Source organism: Diadema setosum, chromosome 21 (assembly GCF_964275005.1).
Source record: "Diadema setosum chromosome 21, eeDiaSeto1, whole genome shotgun sequence".
NCBI lineage: Eukaryota > Metazoa > Echinodermata > Echinoidea > Diadematoida > Diadematidae > Diadema > Diadema setosum.
The window spans coordinates 23,053,966-23,073,021 of record NC_092705.1 but is presented as its reverse complement, the minus strand read 5'-3'; the positions used below and the strand labels follow the sequence as shown (position 1 = coordinate 23,073,021).

The following is a 19,056-nucleotide window of genomic DNA, read 5'->3' as shown; positions in this document are numbered from 1 at the left end:
TAAAAAAAAAAAGCAAAAAACTAAAACAAAAGGCAACCGAGCATCCAAGACGACAAAATCAGTATAATGATAACTCAATATGATTTGAAATACTACGTATCTTCTCATACCTTAGTGTCCTACATCTTAAATTGATTAAAAAGACTTTACACACGGCTCTTAACCTTTGGGGTGTTTCAAGAAGTATAATCTCAATTGGGGAAGCAAAAGCAACATAAATATTAATTTTTTTTACAGGTGAACTCACCCTCAAGAGAGAGAAAAAAATCACTTTGAATGCATTGATACAGTCCAAGGTAAGAGATCCGTGTCTTTGGGCAAAATCGGAGCCAAAATAAAATCATAAAATCGGCATCATCTGCAGACGTCCAGAAGTCTGTTCAGTGGACACATGGGCAGTGGTTACAAGGCGATATTGCCCGTTCTTCAACATCATTATTGCATTTTATAATAAAATAAAATACCATGTTTCCAGACAGTGATTTTCAACATAATATAATTAGTTTGGAATGTAATGACTCTAGTCAAAGAGACCAAGATTGCTGTAACATCATCCATTATGAGACAGAAACTTGCTCTTCCATTGTTTGAAATACAGCTGTATTGCTCATATTTTTGTCCTTTTTCTGTCCGAAACCTGAGAAAACAAAACAAAAACAACCACCCCCCCCCCAAAAAAAAAAAAAAGTTCACATAATGAACATCTTTAAAATTTTTCTTTATGCACAACCTATATGTTGCAATATACAGGGTATCCTATTGTGATACGTTTTGGCTGGACTCATACATTTCTCATCCGTCTTTGCTTGTATCATCGCGCTTAAGGCAACCCTTTGAGAGTTGGTCATTTAGATTTTGTGCGATTCTCCCCACACTTCCCCTTCCACCCATTTGTCATCTGATATACTATAACAGTTGCACACAACTTCAATTACGAAAGGTTCTCCTCTTGCAGATAATGAATGAATTTCTACAAGACAGTGATATAAGGCTGTTCCAATACTGTGTAACTTTTTTTTTTTTTTTTTTGGTAAATAAATGTTAATGTGTGTCCGAGTGTTTTGTTTGCAAGTGTCTATGTGTACCCTCTGTATAATATTTATTGAGCACTGATATCTTATTCATGTTACTTGACTTGTATTTGTATTCACATGCAACTTATACTGTCATGAATAGAGGGTGCATTTTGTGTGTGTATGATTTTGTAGATATTTTACTAACTGAAATAAAGAATTGTAGCATACGAAGATTCAATGTAGTTTACTTTGTGTGTTTAAATCTGTCTAAATTTCTCATCATAAGACATGTATTTGCTATAAATGCTGACACAATGCAGTGCAAACATTGCACACTGTTCACAGAGAAATAACATTTATGCTTATCAGACTCAATTGCAGCTGAAGAAATACAACTGTGTAATATTATCATGCTGTAACATAAAAACATCATGACACAATTTCTGCCTTAGCATCCTATATCACCCATTCCTCCACCCTCCCAATAAAGATTTAAAAAACTGTCACTCAAAAATAAAACATACACATGACTAATGCAGAAAGCAATACAATGCAATGAGCATGCACAGTATTTTACTAAAGCATTTGATATCCTTAATGGTAGAAGGGTACATTGTACACGTATAAATGATGCCTTAAATCACGATAAAACACAGCACCAGATTGTAGAAAACTGCTTTTCTCTGCCCCCGCATAAAACAAATTCCTTCATTTCTAGCAACTAAACAAAGAAAGAACCAGATAAACTGCACAATTTCTGGTGTCGAGGGCCTTTATACAGTGGGGTTTCTATGGTATTTGACAGAAAGAATACAAATGTGCACATGCCATAGGAACATACAATAACTGAGCAAAGGGACAAATTCAGACTGAAGGGTAGGGCAGAACAAAGGCTGCTAACATAGTGTCAATGCACTTGTATTTTCTACGGACGACTATTGCATTAGCATAGGCTATGCACATACGTACTTGATGTGAGATGCGAATGAGGACGTGCATCCATGGACATCATTATAGCAACACTAACATCAACACCGAACCTGTAACTACAACTTTGGTAATCCCTAGGGGCAGGTGTAACCCAATACGGAAAAATCACTTGGCTATTTGTATGTCACCAAGAATACAGTGCACTCCCATTGTAACGAACACGGTTATAGTTGTAACAAATTTCCGGACACAACGTACACCTGTAGTAAAAATTCAGGTTGCAACATTATTCATTCTGTTTTGTTTTGTTTTGTTTTTTTTTTTATTCTGTTCGGTTATAATGACATTTTAATATAACCAAAGAAAACTGCCGGTCCCAAGGAATTTGTTATAACCAGGAGTCCAGTGTACTGAAACTTGGATCAACAGACAGCACCAGGCTCAACACTAGCTACTGGAACTACCCTGTACATCATAATTTTGAGGTCAATCTCCAAACACCAACTGATTTCAAGCTCAAGATTTTTGCTGGTGCTCGTGTTGAGACAGCACTTATACTGGCAGTAGCGCCGAACATGAAATCATTTGATGACTGACAAAAACCATTTCATTTCTGGACATGAAGGTGACTTGGCATACTGTAAAAGTGGAAATTTTCGCGCACTTCGCGCAACCAGAAACTCGCGCGAAAATAAAAACACGCGAATATTTTTGCTTGCCATACGTTCCTGTGCGTGATGTCTTGATTCCGCGGAATTAAAAACACGCGAAACTCTTCTGACCCGGCCTAGCGCGAAAAATTAGTCGCGCGAAAATATCCGCTTTTTCAGTAGTTGTTTCCTCACACAATTTCCAGTGTTCAGTGCATTATATTTCCCTAATGAGTAAAGCAGTGTATGTATAAACATATAAATGTGTGTGTGTGTGTGTGTGGGGGGGGGGGGATTCTTTCCATCACAGCATACACTCTATGCCTATCAATCTTGGTAGATTGTACATATTGTATGAATGACCAATCCCATTGTTCATTCATCCCCCTATCATCCAGGTTTTTACCTGTGCGCCTATCAGAAATTCCTCCATTGCCATCAACTTCTTTCTCATTCTCCAATTACATTTGGGACTGGATGAACACACAACTCCTATCAGAGTCAACTAATGCTTGCATATACTGTATAAGCTGTTATTTTGCGAATCACAGTTGGATCACAAATTTAACAACACGTAAAAATGACTCCATACGCTGTGTTAATAGAGCATTAACGTAAGCGGCGGCGTTGATTCGCGAAAACAACATCTCACAAAAATGTCTGTGACCTTGTCATTCGCGAAAATATCTGTACGCGAAAATAACAGTGTATACAGTGTGGGAGTACTATGTTAAGCTGGAAGGATGTCGGCAAATCCTGTCAGATATAATTCTAGCTGTAGGCCTGCATTCAGAAGATGTACACCCATGACAAGCTGTTGTCAAATAAAATGAATTTTGCTTGTGTTCAAGTCTATTGACGGTTGATACAATACCGCTGTACGGTAGTACAATTCACATGGGCAGAATGCACGTGTTATAAGCAAACATTTGCATGTGTACTTTTTTTTTTCTTGCTGGTACTGAGTATGAATATATATCCAAACTGTAAAATGTCCCGTGACTGCATCATGCCTTGCTGTCCATTTCACAATTCCTCATATGGTGTAATATAAGGTGTTCTTTCACAATGTCACATGATACATGGGCCACATCACATGACACTCTGGCCAAATCACATGACACAAGTCAGAGTCACTCCTTGGTTGCTGGTTGACAGACACAGTCACAGTGCAACACAATATCAAAGAGATACGTCCTTGATGGAGAGCTGATTGCTGGAATGCCACTCACAAGAAGAGTCCCCTCATTCTACGACCCATGCCTTGCCTGTCGTACAGCACGTTGAACTTGTTGACAAACTGCCAAGAAGGAGGACAGTTAAATACATGTGAAAAAATGACACATAATTTGTAATATGAGTTCAAACAAATACAATTACATAACAATGAAAATGTTATTTGATTAAGGAATCAATACACCAAGAGATGAATTACTACATCAATTTTATCACTGAAGTTATCAATGAAAAAAATGCATGCATAGCTTTACACATAGCATTATGTGCTAAAGAAATCAGAAATAAAAACAATTCTTAAGTCTTTTTAAATCTGAAAAACCTCATATCAGCGACTTTTTTATTGTCTGAATATCCAAGGCACAGTTGCATAAAAGTTGAATTTAAAAAAAAAAAAGTTGTTTGTATCATTTTTCCATCTGAAAAGATGGTTGGATAGCCCATTTTCAGCAGTTGCACTAGCTGGTCTTCCATGGGGTCCAGTTGGATGTGAGGCAGGACCATTTTACCGTACTTGAGTTGTAACCTTCTCACAAGCAAGACCTTCATTTTGTGTCCCACCCGAGGGGCAGGGAACGGGACATTTACACACAACATTGCTCACAGACACTTTAGGATCGAACCTACATGTAGGTCCATTGTATCTGGTAGCAGACGTGCTACCGACCCAAGCCAAATCACATAAAGTCTCTGCATACTTAATTCTGATTGGCCGATATCCTGACTTAGCTTTGATTTTTCTGTCTTGCGTTTGATTGCATTTTTTGAATGCAACAGAGCCAAGAACTCTAACTCACCTGGTTGACTGTGTTGCATCCTTTGGTGATTGCTCCTAGGTATGCCATGAGGGTTACGTCATTGCATTGCTGCATGGAGGTAAGATTTCAAACATGACATACAGTACTGTAATCAAAGACCTTGTGAGAATGAAGACATGATATTAAGCAGACACATAAAATTCATCCCAGAACATTAATCCGGTTTGTAGATCAAATAAACCCATACATATACAAATTTGTCATTCTTCTATTCCTTCATATAGTATGGTAATAACTGCTATAATTTATCCACAGTTACATGTATTCTTCATGTACTCTCTATGAGCACAATTTACCTTCACTGTCCAATTATTCTTCAGAGTGGAGCTGAACACGTTGAGGAAGGACTGATTTTGCTACAACACGCATCTCCCACAGACACCTGCTTGAGTACACTTGGGACTCGTCCTCAATGGGTTAAAGCCCATCAGTCCCCTGGTCCACGCTTAACCCTTAAATTGTGCTTTGTTTGTAGATTAGCACAAATATACTCCAAACTTGTTGTCAATGGATAGATATTACCTTTAAAATCCCCCTGTTCCCTATTGTTTCACCGTGGCTCTCCTGTTTGACTGAAGCACATTGCTACATCTGAGTAGGCTTGCTAATTTGCAACTGCATGAAAAATTTGGATGGATTGCTGAATGCTTATGAAAAAGTTTGGTAAGTTCAGCAAAGTGTCTGGAGATGTAAAGGGAAAATTGCTTCCCTTTAGCAGCCCAAAGAAATAATCCCACACTCCATACATTGGACGGCCAACTCACGTTGTAGAAGTCGGTGTCAAACTTGTCGAGGTGGAGAACTGGTAGTCTGTGGCACAGACTGTTTGCGTCCCTCAGGACGTCATGGTTCATGGGGACCTCTCCCGCCTGGACGGCCTTCACGTAGTCCAGTATCAGCTTAACACGGCTGTGTAGCATCTTTACTGCGTTGTGCTGAGCCATCAAGTGCTCCGCAACTTTGGAGCCGCATGATAGAGAGAGAGAGAGAGAGGTGTAAAGGAACATAGAGTAACATCAACAACACTTTCATCTTCTGTCCATTCTTTATAATAACAGTCATTTCAACAGCTCAAGGTATAGAGGCCAAGGGTCATCTCTGAATTGTACTGCTCTGCCCCCCCAAGGAAAAACGCAGTATCTAACATTTTTGGCGATTTTCACTTTTTTGCATAAATATAGTCAGTGGGCAATCCTTCTTCATATGACATATTCAGATTTTTGAAAAAATGTTTGGAAAGCTACTTTTCCGTAACTGCCAAACGCAGTATCTACACTTAACTTGCACTTTCCCCAAGGAAAAACGCAGTATCTACATCATGAATATTTCCCCCAGGAAAAACGCAGTATCTACAAAGCTAGTCTTAATTACCAGACACTGTTATTTATATATGTGAATACTTTGCCGGTTGTTCTGTAATTTGAACGTAAATTACTTTCTTTAGATATACTTGCTCAATAATGAGACATAATGTTCAAAATATCTAACCGAAACAATACTGATTAGTAAATATTTTGATGAGATCGTGATCCTAATATAAAACACAGTGTGTGATTAAGACTAACCGAGTGCACATTAAACAATACAGCTAGCACAACACTGACAGCTTGCATATTAGCTGCACTGAGCATGCAGTCAGCACAGGGCCCGGCCGGCTAGTCAGCATTTATACAGTGTGAGTGTGTACTTGTCTTGGATTAAAACAAAATGTTGTCGCCTGGAAAATTACTCGTGAGCCTAGCCCTCAAGAAAAATTTATCTGCAGATAATGAGTAAGTAATTCAAAACTATTTCAATATTGAAAGAATAAAGCTGATCGTTTGTCACACAAAGCGAGGTAAACACAAATGCATGTTTGTCACACGAAGCGAGGTAACGTTAGAGTTCTAAACACAAATGCATGTTTACCTTGCTTCGTGTGATTAACGATCAGCTTTTCTCTCATATTCTACCTCGATGATGAACATCTTTCGTACTATTTCAATATTAACTTGTTGTGAAGTAACTTTGATAGGCCTAGACCCTTGTCAAAATTCCTCAGGCTCCAAATCTGAAAGTTTCGTCGAAAGGCAATAGACCTAGGTGCCTGGATCTATTTGTGTTGTATCGGATAAACGTCGCGTTTATACTAACATGTTAGACCCTATACATCTAGGCCTAAGTCCAAGTCTAAGACTTGTCTAGACAGTAACGTTTGAGTCTTGCGTCTCTTTTCTAACGTTAGACTTAACGTTAATCAGAACTTTCAGGGTCCGTATTCCGAAAGTCTAAAGAAAGATGTAGTGTAGGACTAAAATAGGCCTACTCTACGGCAGGCCTGTTTATAAAACTAAGAAAGAAGTCTAAGACTAAAACTTAACCACTCAGAATCCTCAAAATCTAACACCGCTAGTGAAGTCTACTCCATACCATACTGTCTTAAAATTACATAGACAGCGATCTAGTGGAAAATAGATTATGTGAAAAATAGGTAGGGGCCTAGACCGGTAATCTAAGGGCTTAGACTAAACCTTCTGCAGTTCTAACGTTAGGCTATTTTTTTTTTCTATGAGTATCGTGCATAGCCTGAGGCTGTAGACTCGTGTAGCCTGCTACGTAGCCAGCCTAGAATAAACGATATAAAAACTAGAAGTAGTCTAGATCGATCTAGGTCCAGACATCCGAATTAGATTTATTTTGGTCTAGACAGACTCTAGCCTAGACTGTACAGATCTAGATCTAGTATCCTAGATGCTAACATTAGTTAGCGGCTAGGCCATATCACATTACAGCCCTGGCAAGCTTCATACTTATAAACGCGTAACGTTTACAGCAAGATCGGTCTGGGAATGTAAGCAAAACGTTCCAAGAACGATCTGTTATTTGTTAATGCTATTGTTATGAAGCCACCTCTGTAATCAGGGCATAAATGGGGGATGGAGGATGCATCCCCCAGGGCCAGAGGTTGAGGATGGTGCATCATGAATACTTGTACAATGATGTATAGAACTGTCTACATGCATACATAATTATGGCAGTCATTCCGCTGTAGATACTGCGTTTTTCCTTGGGGAAATACGTTCCATTGTAGATACTGCGTTTTTCCTTGGGGAAATCAGTCAATTGCATGGGGTTTCCCCAAAGTATCTACATTTTCATTAATAACTTAAAAACAAAACAAAATCACAAAATGATATTTTCCAGGAAAATTGGTAGCTAGATAGACTAAAATTCCACAATGAAGGAATTTTTCAAAAGAGTATATTTTCCAGGGGCTTTGGCAAAAACATAAAATGGTGAATATCTCGGTTGTTGAGAAATGGAGCTGGATGTAGATACTGCGTTTTTCCTTGGGGGGGCAGTGCTTGTCTTACACTGGAAACATTATTAAACTAGAGAAGCACTCTGAGAGCGCAGACCTCCGCCAAGCATGCAGCTCATTTCCATCACTGATCTTGTTCTTCCATAGAGATATCAGTGATTTCCACCCATAGGCCTACGTACTTATAGCATGCTGAAAGTGTTTATAGTGTGCTGAAAGTCGCCCAATTTCCCAATATACTAGTAGAAGCCTTTAATTGTTACGTCATAAACCCTCAGCTGCACGGCGCACCTCGCCCTAGCAGAAACTAGAGCACGCACTTTAGTGCGCGCATACAAACCTCAAATACGCGCAGCCTGAACTCCCAAGTTCATTGACCCTACCTGCCAAAATATCAAAAATCCTTCATAAATTCCCCCCAAATTCTCGGATCACTACCAAAAGTTAATCGTTTGGTACTTGTGTCATTCTCAACCATTCCTGCAAGTTTCATCCCAATCCTTTAACTACTTTTTGAGTTATTTTGCACACAGACAAACTAACTAACGAACACACACACAAACCAACGGTAACGAAAACATAACCTCCTCCCTTGGCGGAGGTAATGAGAGTGGATACATTAATTACTATTTGCATGAATTTAGAAATTTTGTGGAAGAAACCTGCCAATCATAGTGAGAAACATAAAAATTGTAATCTTACGAGAACGTGCTGCCAATTTTGAGAATCAATTAGAAATTTAGCACACATGGATTTTTGTAAATCCTGTAAATGAAACAGATAAATATTTATGAATATACAAGTGCTCTTATGAAAAACAAATTATATTTTCACATCATTGTACAATAAATTGTACTTTATGAAATGCTAACAACAAGTAGTCGAAATTATGATGGTGAAATACAGCATAGCATTATAAACTTCCTTGGTTTTTGGAATTACTATTACAGTATATAACTCAAAAAGTGCAACTAGTCCAATGACTTTTTCATACAACTATAAGTCTAGTCAGATGGCTTATCTTATAACACAACAGGTTTTCCCTCACAACAGGCCAAATTCAATTTCTTTTCTCTTCTAAAAATAATTATGAAAATTCCAAGCTATCAACTCTATCAAGGCACTCCTCGACAAAAATAAATTAATAAATAAATAAATAAAAACAAAGATTGTGGACTATATGAAACTGTGCACACAAAGTTCACTACAAAAGAATATTTCCTTTAAAAAAATCAACGGAAGCAAACAAAGTCGTGAACCCTTTGAGGTTCAAAGTGATTCTTACCCATGGAACTTTCCATAGTCTCGCTGTTGGTTACCCTGGCGACGTGATCCACCCCAATCCGCTCAGCTTCCTCCGTAGCCAGCGTGAAGTTGAGCTCCACAAAGAGCATGGTGGCCACGCCTTGTATCAGATCAATCACAGACTCATACATCGTGACTGGAAGCTGCAGACAGAACAGTAGACAGCATCAGTTCTGTACATATGTACACGTATGTATGTAAGCACTTTCATGATAGTGCAAGAAGAATGTAAGACTGAAGATATTTTCCTTACAAACTCATTAATATTTTTCTTACAAACTTATTTTCCTTACAAACTCATTTTCCTACCAAAATGCCTTTTTTTCAATTGTTTATATCATCCCAGTAATGTGGTGCTCACAGCAGTATCTGTGTTCAGATAGAGTTTTGAGGGCTGATGACTCCGTCAAGTACAAGTGATTTCTGGAGAGCTGACCGTACCATGGGAGAACAATAAATGACTAGATACCTTTGAGCGCAAGCTTACAAGGTATCTTGAGCTGGAAGCAGAGTGCTCAGACAATGGTTGGAAGGTCTCTTGTTTTCCATTTGAGGTTGGCTGTCATGCATTTATGGTTCGAACATTGCATAAGTGGTTTCAGAAGTTGGGTTTTACAAGCAAAAGGATGCTTGAAGAGCTGCATCTTTCGCAGCAGAGGTGAATTCTGTGTGGGTTTGGACCAAGTACATGTATGTCTCAAAGCAAAATAGATCCAGCATTTGAGCACTGTTATTTTCCTTTTTTTTTTTTTTTCCTTTTGAACTAGTGGGATGGTGTTGCATTACACTGCTGGCCCACCACTGACAGAAAGCATCGTTTGTAACAAGCCAAAACTCCCAGTGACTTGTGGAGAGCAACTGATTATACCCACTGTCTACATTCTGTAAAAATTGCAATTATACTGGCACGTCCGTGCAAAATATGTAAGTGTTTATGTTTGTAAGCTTACATCTGCTTGTCTTGATAGAGGATTCAGCTTCAAGAAGATTGGACTTTCATTGATTTCACAGATCTGTGGGGAAGACATTGATACAGAGATAACAATGGCATTGCAACAGAGAGAAGATGAGTTAACAGAAGCTATGCTTTCTTTCATAAAATTGCTAATGAATATCAGGTGTTCGTCCTGCTCATATTATATCCCTGTCGAAGAACCATGGAAAAGTGTTGACAATGAAAACATTTTCTGACAAACATAATTGTCTATTTTCTAAGAATATTCGTACAAAATTGTCTGAACAACTTCATGAAGAAACTGTAGACCATCATTTGGAATATATATCCAATGGCTGAGTTTATTTGAACTGCACAAATTTGTTGGAACTTGGTTAGGTTTTTAAAGGTACCAACGAACAAATGACTACTTGAAATAATAGCATGATTTGAAGATGGCCATGTCTTCAATTCTCTTTTTCATATACAACGTAAACACTGTAATAAATTTATGTGCACAATTCCCCCACAGTGTACACTTTTTTTTTTATGGAGGGAATGGGTTGGTTTCCCCTTTTTCATATTTTTTTGTTTAAGCTTGAGTGAGTGGATGAAGTCAGAAAATTCAAAGGAAAATCCCAAACCTAAAAACATATAATCAAAATTAAGTTGCTTTGTTCAGCACAAGAGAGTTCTTTATTTGAACTTCTCCACAAAAATATCATTTGACAGCTCTGCACACATACTTCAGATAATATTAATTTAGTACCCTAATCAGGAATGTTGCCATCTACAAATGATATGCAGTCATCTTGAGTTCTTGAAAATTTTGTACCATCACTCCAAAATTTCTGACCAAACCCTTCCAGCTGCCTTGACCACACTTAGTGAAATTGAAGTATTTCATCACAAGTATATCTACTAAATTGTAGTATGACTTACCTGTTTGTGAACCTTGATATCTGCTTCATTTGGGGCTCCTCCTGTGGTGTACCACCCAAGAAACTCAAGATCTTTGAACACTTGCTTGACTGTGATACAAACAGAAATCGAGGTGAAGAGAAACAGTAATGTGTTGTGGCACCTCTAGGGAGTACATGTACATTTGATATTTAAGAAAATTATGCCTCCTGACAGCTTATAAAAACACCTCCATTCAAGCAAATATTGGAAGACGGCATGTGTCTGTTTATAATCCATCCACATTTGGTGAAATCTTCATTACATTATTTAGAATTTTTAATGCAACCTTCATGTGCCAATACCATACATGTCATGAGGCATTTCATACATATTCAGTAAAAGCAAACTTGTTAATGAGCTGGTCACTGTGTGTTGATATTACATAAAGCTGGTGAGTGCACTGTATTCAGGGATTATTTCAATTTCATCATAAAATGTGAGTTAAAATTCATCGATCCAGGACTGTGAATCAGCCGTAAACTGGAGGAGGGTGAGGCATCCCACCCTTTATTTGGTTTACCCTCGGTCAAGATCCCCCCACTTCAGTGACTATGGGAAGGTTCTTTTTGTATACTGAGATTCATCAGAGTAAACAAACTAACAAAAATTATAAAACTCTTCCAAAACAGATTTTTCTGCCTATAAAAAGGGTAACTTAAGACTCCTAGAGACACTTACATTGCTCCTCCTTGGTGTTGTAGTATTCCCGGTCAACAATGATGTCTCCCTCGATGACATCAAACAGCAACTCAAAAGAGTTTAGAATCTCAATGTTTCTTCCTTCTTGTTTGCCAATCAATGCTCCAAGAACTGGGAAACAATGAAAAGTTTACCACAATAAATAACTTGGCTGAAAAGACTAAAAATCTATCCTAAATTGCAATTTTTCTTTTGAAGAGTAGGATTATCATATTAGATTTTGCCTAGATATCCTACACTCTGCTAACAGCAAACATGACATCATAAATACTTATGATTAGTGGTCATTTTCTATTTTATGTTGTTCAATGTCATGATAATTTTCCCTCAACAAAAGAGCATTACTGAACCTCAAGTCAGTCGTCTACAGACTTCCGTACCATCATCCCAATGTCCACATCCACGTTGCATGCATGATAAAGATGAAACAAACATGATACAATATTGAATTTGTAGATGTTTTCTATTGATCTTACTTGTTTTTCCTGGTTAATAAGAGCTAAATTTCAAGACTAAATTTGTAACAGAATCTATAAAGAGACAAGACTCAAGACTCAAGAGTCAATTTAAAGACCAGTAGTTTTGGAATCAAAAGAGATGATTCACCAAGGATTGGTAGACATTTGCATTGCGTGGGTCACGATTTCATACTGGCACTGAATACAAACAATGCTAATCTATCAAAGGGTTGTGTCATACGCACTCGTCCGTCCCGATTTCAGACAAGTTACACGAAAGTGAATATATGGGGCTACATTACACTACAGAACTAATACCTTGCGTCGGTTTTCCTTCTTGTGCTCGGATCCTTGTCCAGTGCTCTGAAATGTTCATTACAACCAAAGGATGGAGAGCAACAGCAACACTTCCAGATGTCCCACTGGAGGCCATCACAGACTGCTGAGTAGACGCAGAAGCGCCTTCTACCTCCATTTGCGATGCCATTTTCGATGTCTACTCTTACTATTTTTGTTTCAGGAACTCTCTTGTCAGGACACACTGCACATTAAATCGCTGATAGCTGGCGCTCCGCAATTTTTAGACTAAGCTGTTTTTGTTGTTGTTTTAGTTTTAATGGCGTGTATCACTCAGAGAGTGTTTTACACCATAGTGATTTAAAAGCTGTCACTAACTATCAAAGAGATTTTTTCTCCTCCCAAATCTCTATGGTTAAAACTACAGGGCTCACACGGGTAAATATTTCCCCATAGAGACGTGTGTTAACATTCAAAATTCAAAATTCAAAAAAATCTGTAAAATAGCTGCGAGAAATGAGGTGTTTCATTTTCACTAACCTGAAAAAAAAGTGAGATATACCCTTTCATCCATCCAATTTCCAAGGGGGGGGGGGGGGGGTTCTTCAGTTGAAACTATGTCCAATTGTTAGCAAAGCCAGACTACGAGTTCTTATTACTCCCAAAATCACATAGGCCTATTTTCTGTACATGCACCCAATCAATAGTCCCTTCTATATTCCATGAGAAAAGCTTTCATCTTCCAACTCAGTGCAGTTTGTAGAGGAATTCATACTCAATATCTGCAGCTATTCAGTTTAATGCCAAACTGCATTTTGATTTTTGATTAATTTTTTCTTCTTTTATTTAGTGGTACATTTAACGATTCTGTGAGCCCTACAGGGTTTATTCAACAGTACATAGACTTTATACTTCTAACAGAAAACCGGGATTGCCTGCAATAAGCTTTATAGGCCCCTGTCTGAAAAAAAAAAAATACAAAGTTTGAATGCATGCAGCTGTAAGGACGGCATGAACTCACAGGTCATGCATTGTCAAATCAGGCAACAAGTTATAGTTGTAGGCCTACCCGCAGGCACGAATCTAAAACGGCAACAAGTAACAAATCAAAATAGACACAGTAGGGGCGGATCCAGAAATTTCATAAAGGGGAGGCGCCTAAGTTACAAAATTAAAAGGGGGCACGCCCCCCCCCCCATTTTTGCTTTTATATATTTTGTTTTAACAAAAAATAAAGGGGGGGGGGGGGTTGCGCGCCCGGTGTGCCCCGCTTGGATCCGCCACTGTACAACACTGGACAACAACATCGACAAAACAGGCAGGGGAGTGTACAGAAGCCCCTAGATTTCATAATTATGGCGAGAATGTGATTTTTTTTTTTTTCAAATGAAATAGTATTGAATGTATAACATGAGAAAAATATGGTAAAGATAGTGATGCTATAAATAAGGTTATATAACTACAATAGAAATGAAGCTACAGAATAGAGGCTTCAGATGATGAACGTGCGTAATGGTAATAATATTCACTAATTGAAAGAAAAATAGGGCCTACATCCTGAATCTTATTATGTTGTGTTACTTTTTGTATGAAGACAAAAAAAAAAAAACACAAACAAACATAGAAGTAGATCAACGAATCGAATTATGCAGAATGAAACAACATTATAAGTTTGGGTAACTTCTCACGATGTAGCACATTACTATCTGCAATGAATCCCCCCCCCCCCCCCCCGCCATATTTACATCCTTGAAAAATTCAGTGAAAGCTCGACTGTTGGATCAGGCCGGCCGGAGAATATTACTGGAGGTGGGATGCCTCCCTAATTGTTGAATACAGTCACTGACAGTAGATGAATGTTGGGTTGCGTTGAGTTCAGGAATTACGCCACCTACGTTTGATTCATCTTTTCGAGCAGCTGCACAAAATTACGCTAGGTTTCTTTTCTTCTTTTCTTTTTCTTCTGCTTCTTGTGGTCATTTAGACGAATTACTCCCTTTTCATTTCTTTAATGTCCTTTCATCTTCTCTCTTCTCTTTTCTCACTTCTCTTCCACATCCCTTCCTCACAATTTCTTCTTTCTTCCACTCATACATGTCATGCTTCCCTGTTGGACTTTAGTATCATTATTATTTTAGTTTCCACTCTGCTTCTTTTCGAAGTTACACTCACTGTGCTTACAATGTTTCCAAATCTATTCTCCATTTCTTTGCCATTTTCTTTTTTTTCCATCAATTTCCCTTCCCAACAATCATTCCTCCTATACAAAAATGTTTTTTGTTCACGTCTACCGCCTCTTCCTTCTTTGCGACATCTTCTCCAAGGCCTTCTTCTCTGCATCTGATACTTCTGCTTCAGCTGCTTCAGGCTCCTTTTTTTTCATTATCATTGTTTCTCTTCTTTTTATTTTCTTCTCCTTCTCCTCCTTCATTTTTTTTACGTCATCATCATCTTCTCTTTTTCATCCTTCTCCTTTTCTTCTTCTCCTTCTTTTCATTCTTCCTCTTTGATCTTTCTGTAGTGAATGCAAGGATTAGGATATTGGTTTGTCACAGGGGCGGCGGGGTGGGGCTTGGCCCCCACTTTTTTTTTGCATCCGTACGTAAGAATTCATAGGGTGTCACCACTTTGGGCCCCAAATTTTTTATGTTTACCCTGGAAGTGGCACTAGAAAAAAAAAATATGAAAGACACCATTGAGCGCAATAGAGCCCTTGTGTTTGAGCTGAAAACCTTTTTTTATTTTTTTATTTTTTTTATTTGTTAGCTTGTTTTTTCTCTTGTTAGCTCATGAAAACCGGAAGTGCCCCCCCCCCCATTTTTAAAAACGTGGCGCCGGCCGGCCGTGTGTTATGCCCAAAGAGATTTGATAAGCTCGAAATTGTTCATCAAGCCATCCTCGCACCCCCGTCCCATATAGGGCCTACTAGTACCCTTTTCTCTTCTCCCCGTCCCCTTCCAGCCTCCTTCAACACCCTTCCGTCCCGACCTTTTTACCCTCCATCCGTTTGCTGTCGCTAATTTTTATCACTCTTCGCACCAACTACGTGACTTTTTTTTTTTTTGCGGATCTCAGCATGCTGTGCTGATGACTGTGTGTCGGTGGGGATGTGTGTGTGTGTGGAGATGTGTGTGAGTGTGTGTGCGCGCACGCACTCATTATACTTAATAATAGTTGGCGGCATTTTCTCCTCAAGTCTGCAAGTAGCGCGGCATTCACAAGTCTTTCAAATACATGTACCCCCTTTTTCTTAATGATTATTTCCCATTTTGTTTTGTGAATGTGTGTATCAGCTATAACGATTTGATAAAGGACAATGTGCAATATTCAATACGTGACTTAATGTTATTGCCAAATTTTCTCATTGTTGCTCTCATTCTTTATTGTTGCTCTTCTTATGTAGATTAACTTTAGAAAAGTAAATAAACAAACAAAGAGAAACAGTAACATCCTGCACTGCCTATAGATATGACTGTGTATTGTCTGATCTAATTGACGTACTCGGATATGGCTTTCATATTGTGAACGACAAAAAGATACTAAAACAATGACGGACTTAAAGCATAGGGCAATATCTGATGTGTAAAATCTCTGAGACAATGTTATCGAAACACAGAGATTTATGATTATCCCCTGATTTTGCTGCAGGAATGAGACTGATACATACTAGCACACACACACACACACACACACACACACACACACACACACTCACACATACATACATATCATACTTCAAGTTCAAGTTCAAGTTTATTTATGTTTTTCTCAGTAACATACTCTGTAATCTACTATCATCGAGGGAAATAATGCATGGGAATTGAATAGAATAAACAACAATAGTTAAATAGAAATCACTTTAGGGGCCGCGGAACATTTTCAGTGTGTGTGGATGTTTAGGGGATTTTAAGGGCCAGTAGTTGCCCCCCCCCCCCCCCTCCTACGCCCTCCCCGCTTTGACGGGAAGAATCTCTCTGCTGAACCCTTGGAGTGCATGGGTTAATTGGTAGAATTCTTTATGAGGGGAATGAATTTGTAAAGCGAAAAGTGTGTGTCCTCCCCCGGTTCCGCTGCCCCGCACTTACATGACTGTATAATTATTGCATGACTTGTATTATGGAATCATCGTTTCACGATACTCCCGCTGCTTCGCACCAAGAAGATAACACTACTTGTTTTGGATTAATAATTCACTAACTACGATTCCTTCCCATCTAATCATTGTCACTGGTTGTTAGCCCTGCCGACTTTGTTCTTTACACAAACCACCTCAATGCCAACTGTTATGCTCATAATGTATGTATCATGTATTTTGAATTGATTTGTAAGACAGTACGCTACGCCTATGCGTCGTGTAATGTTATTTTCAAAATGTCGGCCTATACGTATTCTCTTGTTATATGCAGTGATTTGAAAACAAAAATGCAGAAATAAAAACAAACAAACAGACAATTTACTTTTTTTTTGTTGCAAACATCACCAACCATTCCCTCCTACTGGTCCCGAATGTTCAAGCGCACATGTAATGAAGTCATGCCTTGTCAACACCGCTGAACTTTGCGACTGTTTACTCCCAAAACTTTACCTAGAGTTATCGCGTGCAAGATCGGCGCAGACGGGAACAACGGAACCAATAACCCTGAGAGAACGGGTTCTCTCCTTAAAAAAATGTCATCCGTTTCCCCTTGTGTATAACGGTAATGTGTATGTGCCTCTGATCAGGTGAAGAAGGACGAGTTCTTTTTAAACGGAATGTCACTTTAAAAGACAAGTCCACCTTCATAGACATGTGGATTGAGTGCAATTGAATATAGCAATATTTGTGGAACACATCAATGAGAGTTTGAGGAAAATCGGACGATCCATTCAAAAGTTATGAATTTCTGCTCAGTCACTGCTGGATGAGAAGACTACTGTACAGCTTGTGATGCCGCATGTGTAGAACTATATAAAGAAAATAATTATAAAGAAAATCACACATATTTTCATTTTTCTCGCAATAGAAGAACGCTTGACTCGCCTCTCTCAGAAGGCAGGGGGAATACATGTAATTACACTTAACATAATATATGTCAGTGACGATGTTGGGGGAAATGTGCACTTTAAAAAAATAACATTTTGTGAAATTCTCTTCATTTTCATTATATCGTTCTACGCAGGTGGCATCATACACCGTAGTAGTCTTCTCATCCAGCAGTGACTATGCAAAATAATACTTTAAAAATTCGTAACTTTTGAACGGATTGACTAATTTTCCCCAAACTTTCACTGATATATTGCTGCATCCACTCAATCCCCATGTATATGAAGGTGGACTTGTCCTTTAATAATCAAGATTTACCCTCATTATGGGGCGACACTGACAGAACTTGAATGATCATATGAGTTACCAACGGCATGCAGGTCGGGGGACTTGGTAATTATGTGCCACTCAAAAGAGGGGGATGAAGAATGCGAAAATTGGGAACGGATTTCTTGGGGTCCTTGGTGGGCAATTTGCTGTCGTTCACATGAGGGTGATAAACTCCGAACTTTTATAGAGATCCATCTCGGAATGACAAGAGATAGACAAAATAATATCGCGTCATATTTTGACATCCATGGACACAGACCTGGGGCATGCCTGTGCACAGAGCGCGAGCGGGTTGACAATTTCTCAGGAAGTGGACCTACCGCCGAACCACCGTGTACAGTACTTAGTCACGTGTCTTAACCGGCGTATAAGGACTGTATGATTCACCAGTATTCACGTTGGCAGAGAATGAAATACCTCTAGCTTCCAAGATATGACACGGGAGCCGTGTACATGCATTTGCTGATCGAAATTGGCATTTTAATGACGTTCTAACCGAAATAACAGTCAAACTTTTTCACCGCTACTATCAGTAAAGCTACGTTATTTATCGACTGGCTAATTTGTTGAGGCGCACATGGCATAATCATTCTTCAATCATAGAGAGCGAGGTTTTCTTGATTGCAGCATTAGAAAAATAAATTTCTTTGAAATTCCCCTTATATCTCATTCGTATGACTCTATACTACTGTGACATTACCTATTCTTTTAGACTTTCTATAGAGAGAAGATTGCAAACTTTGGAAATTAATATCTTTTATTATTGTGCTGGTTATATTGGGGGCTGTCCTATTTCTGTCAAACTTCAATTGAATGCTTCCCAATTCCTTTGCGTAATTTCTTTCACGTACCGGTAACATTTTGGGTATTAGATGAAACAAAAAACCCAGAGTTAGTGCTTCAAAATACGAGTAGTTCTAAAATGTGAGTTAAGGATAGAAACAACCAATGTACAAATGTTAATCAGTATAACTAATGTTTAATATTGTTAGATAATCAGTAAACAGTTATAATAAAATAAAACCTAGAAAAGAAAAACGTCTGCAGTTATGGTTTAGTGAGAAAAAATAGTGATATCTCAAATCATATTTTAGAC

At 38.5% G+C, this 19,056-nt stretch overlaps 1 protein-coding gene across 1 annotated transcript; it reads right to left on the bottom strand.

The window, feature by feature from the left end:
- Nucleotides 1-1,249: 1,249 nt before the first annotated feature.
- LOC140244279 (COP9 signalosome complex subunit 6-like) lies at nucleotides 1,250-12,818 on the bottom strand. The gene is made up of 8 exons (XM_072323926.1): nucleotides 12,629-12,818; nucleotides 11,832-11,963; nucleotides 11,133-11,221; nucleotides 10,207-10,269; nucleotides 9,237-9,399; nucleotides 5,415-5,608; nucleotides 4,630-4,698; nucleotides 1,250-3,896 (listed from the first exon to the last, which is right to left on the bottom strand). Exons 1-8 carry the CDS (start codon nucleotides 12,795-12,797, stop codon nucleotides 3,825-3,827), a joined length of 951 nt encoding a protein of 316 aa, XP_072180027.1. The 5' UTR covers nucleotides 12,798-12,818; the 3' UTR covers nucleotides 1,250-3,824.
- Between the last annotated feature and the right edge of the window lie 6,238 nt (nucleotides 12,819-19,056).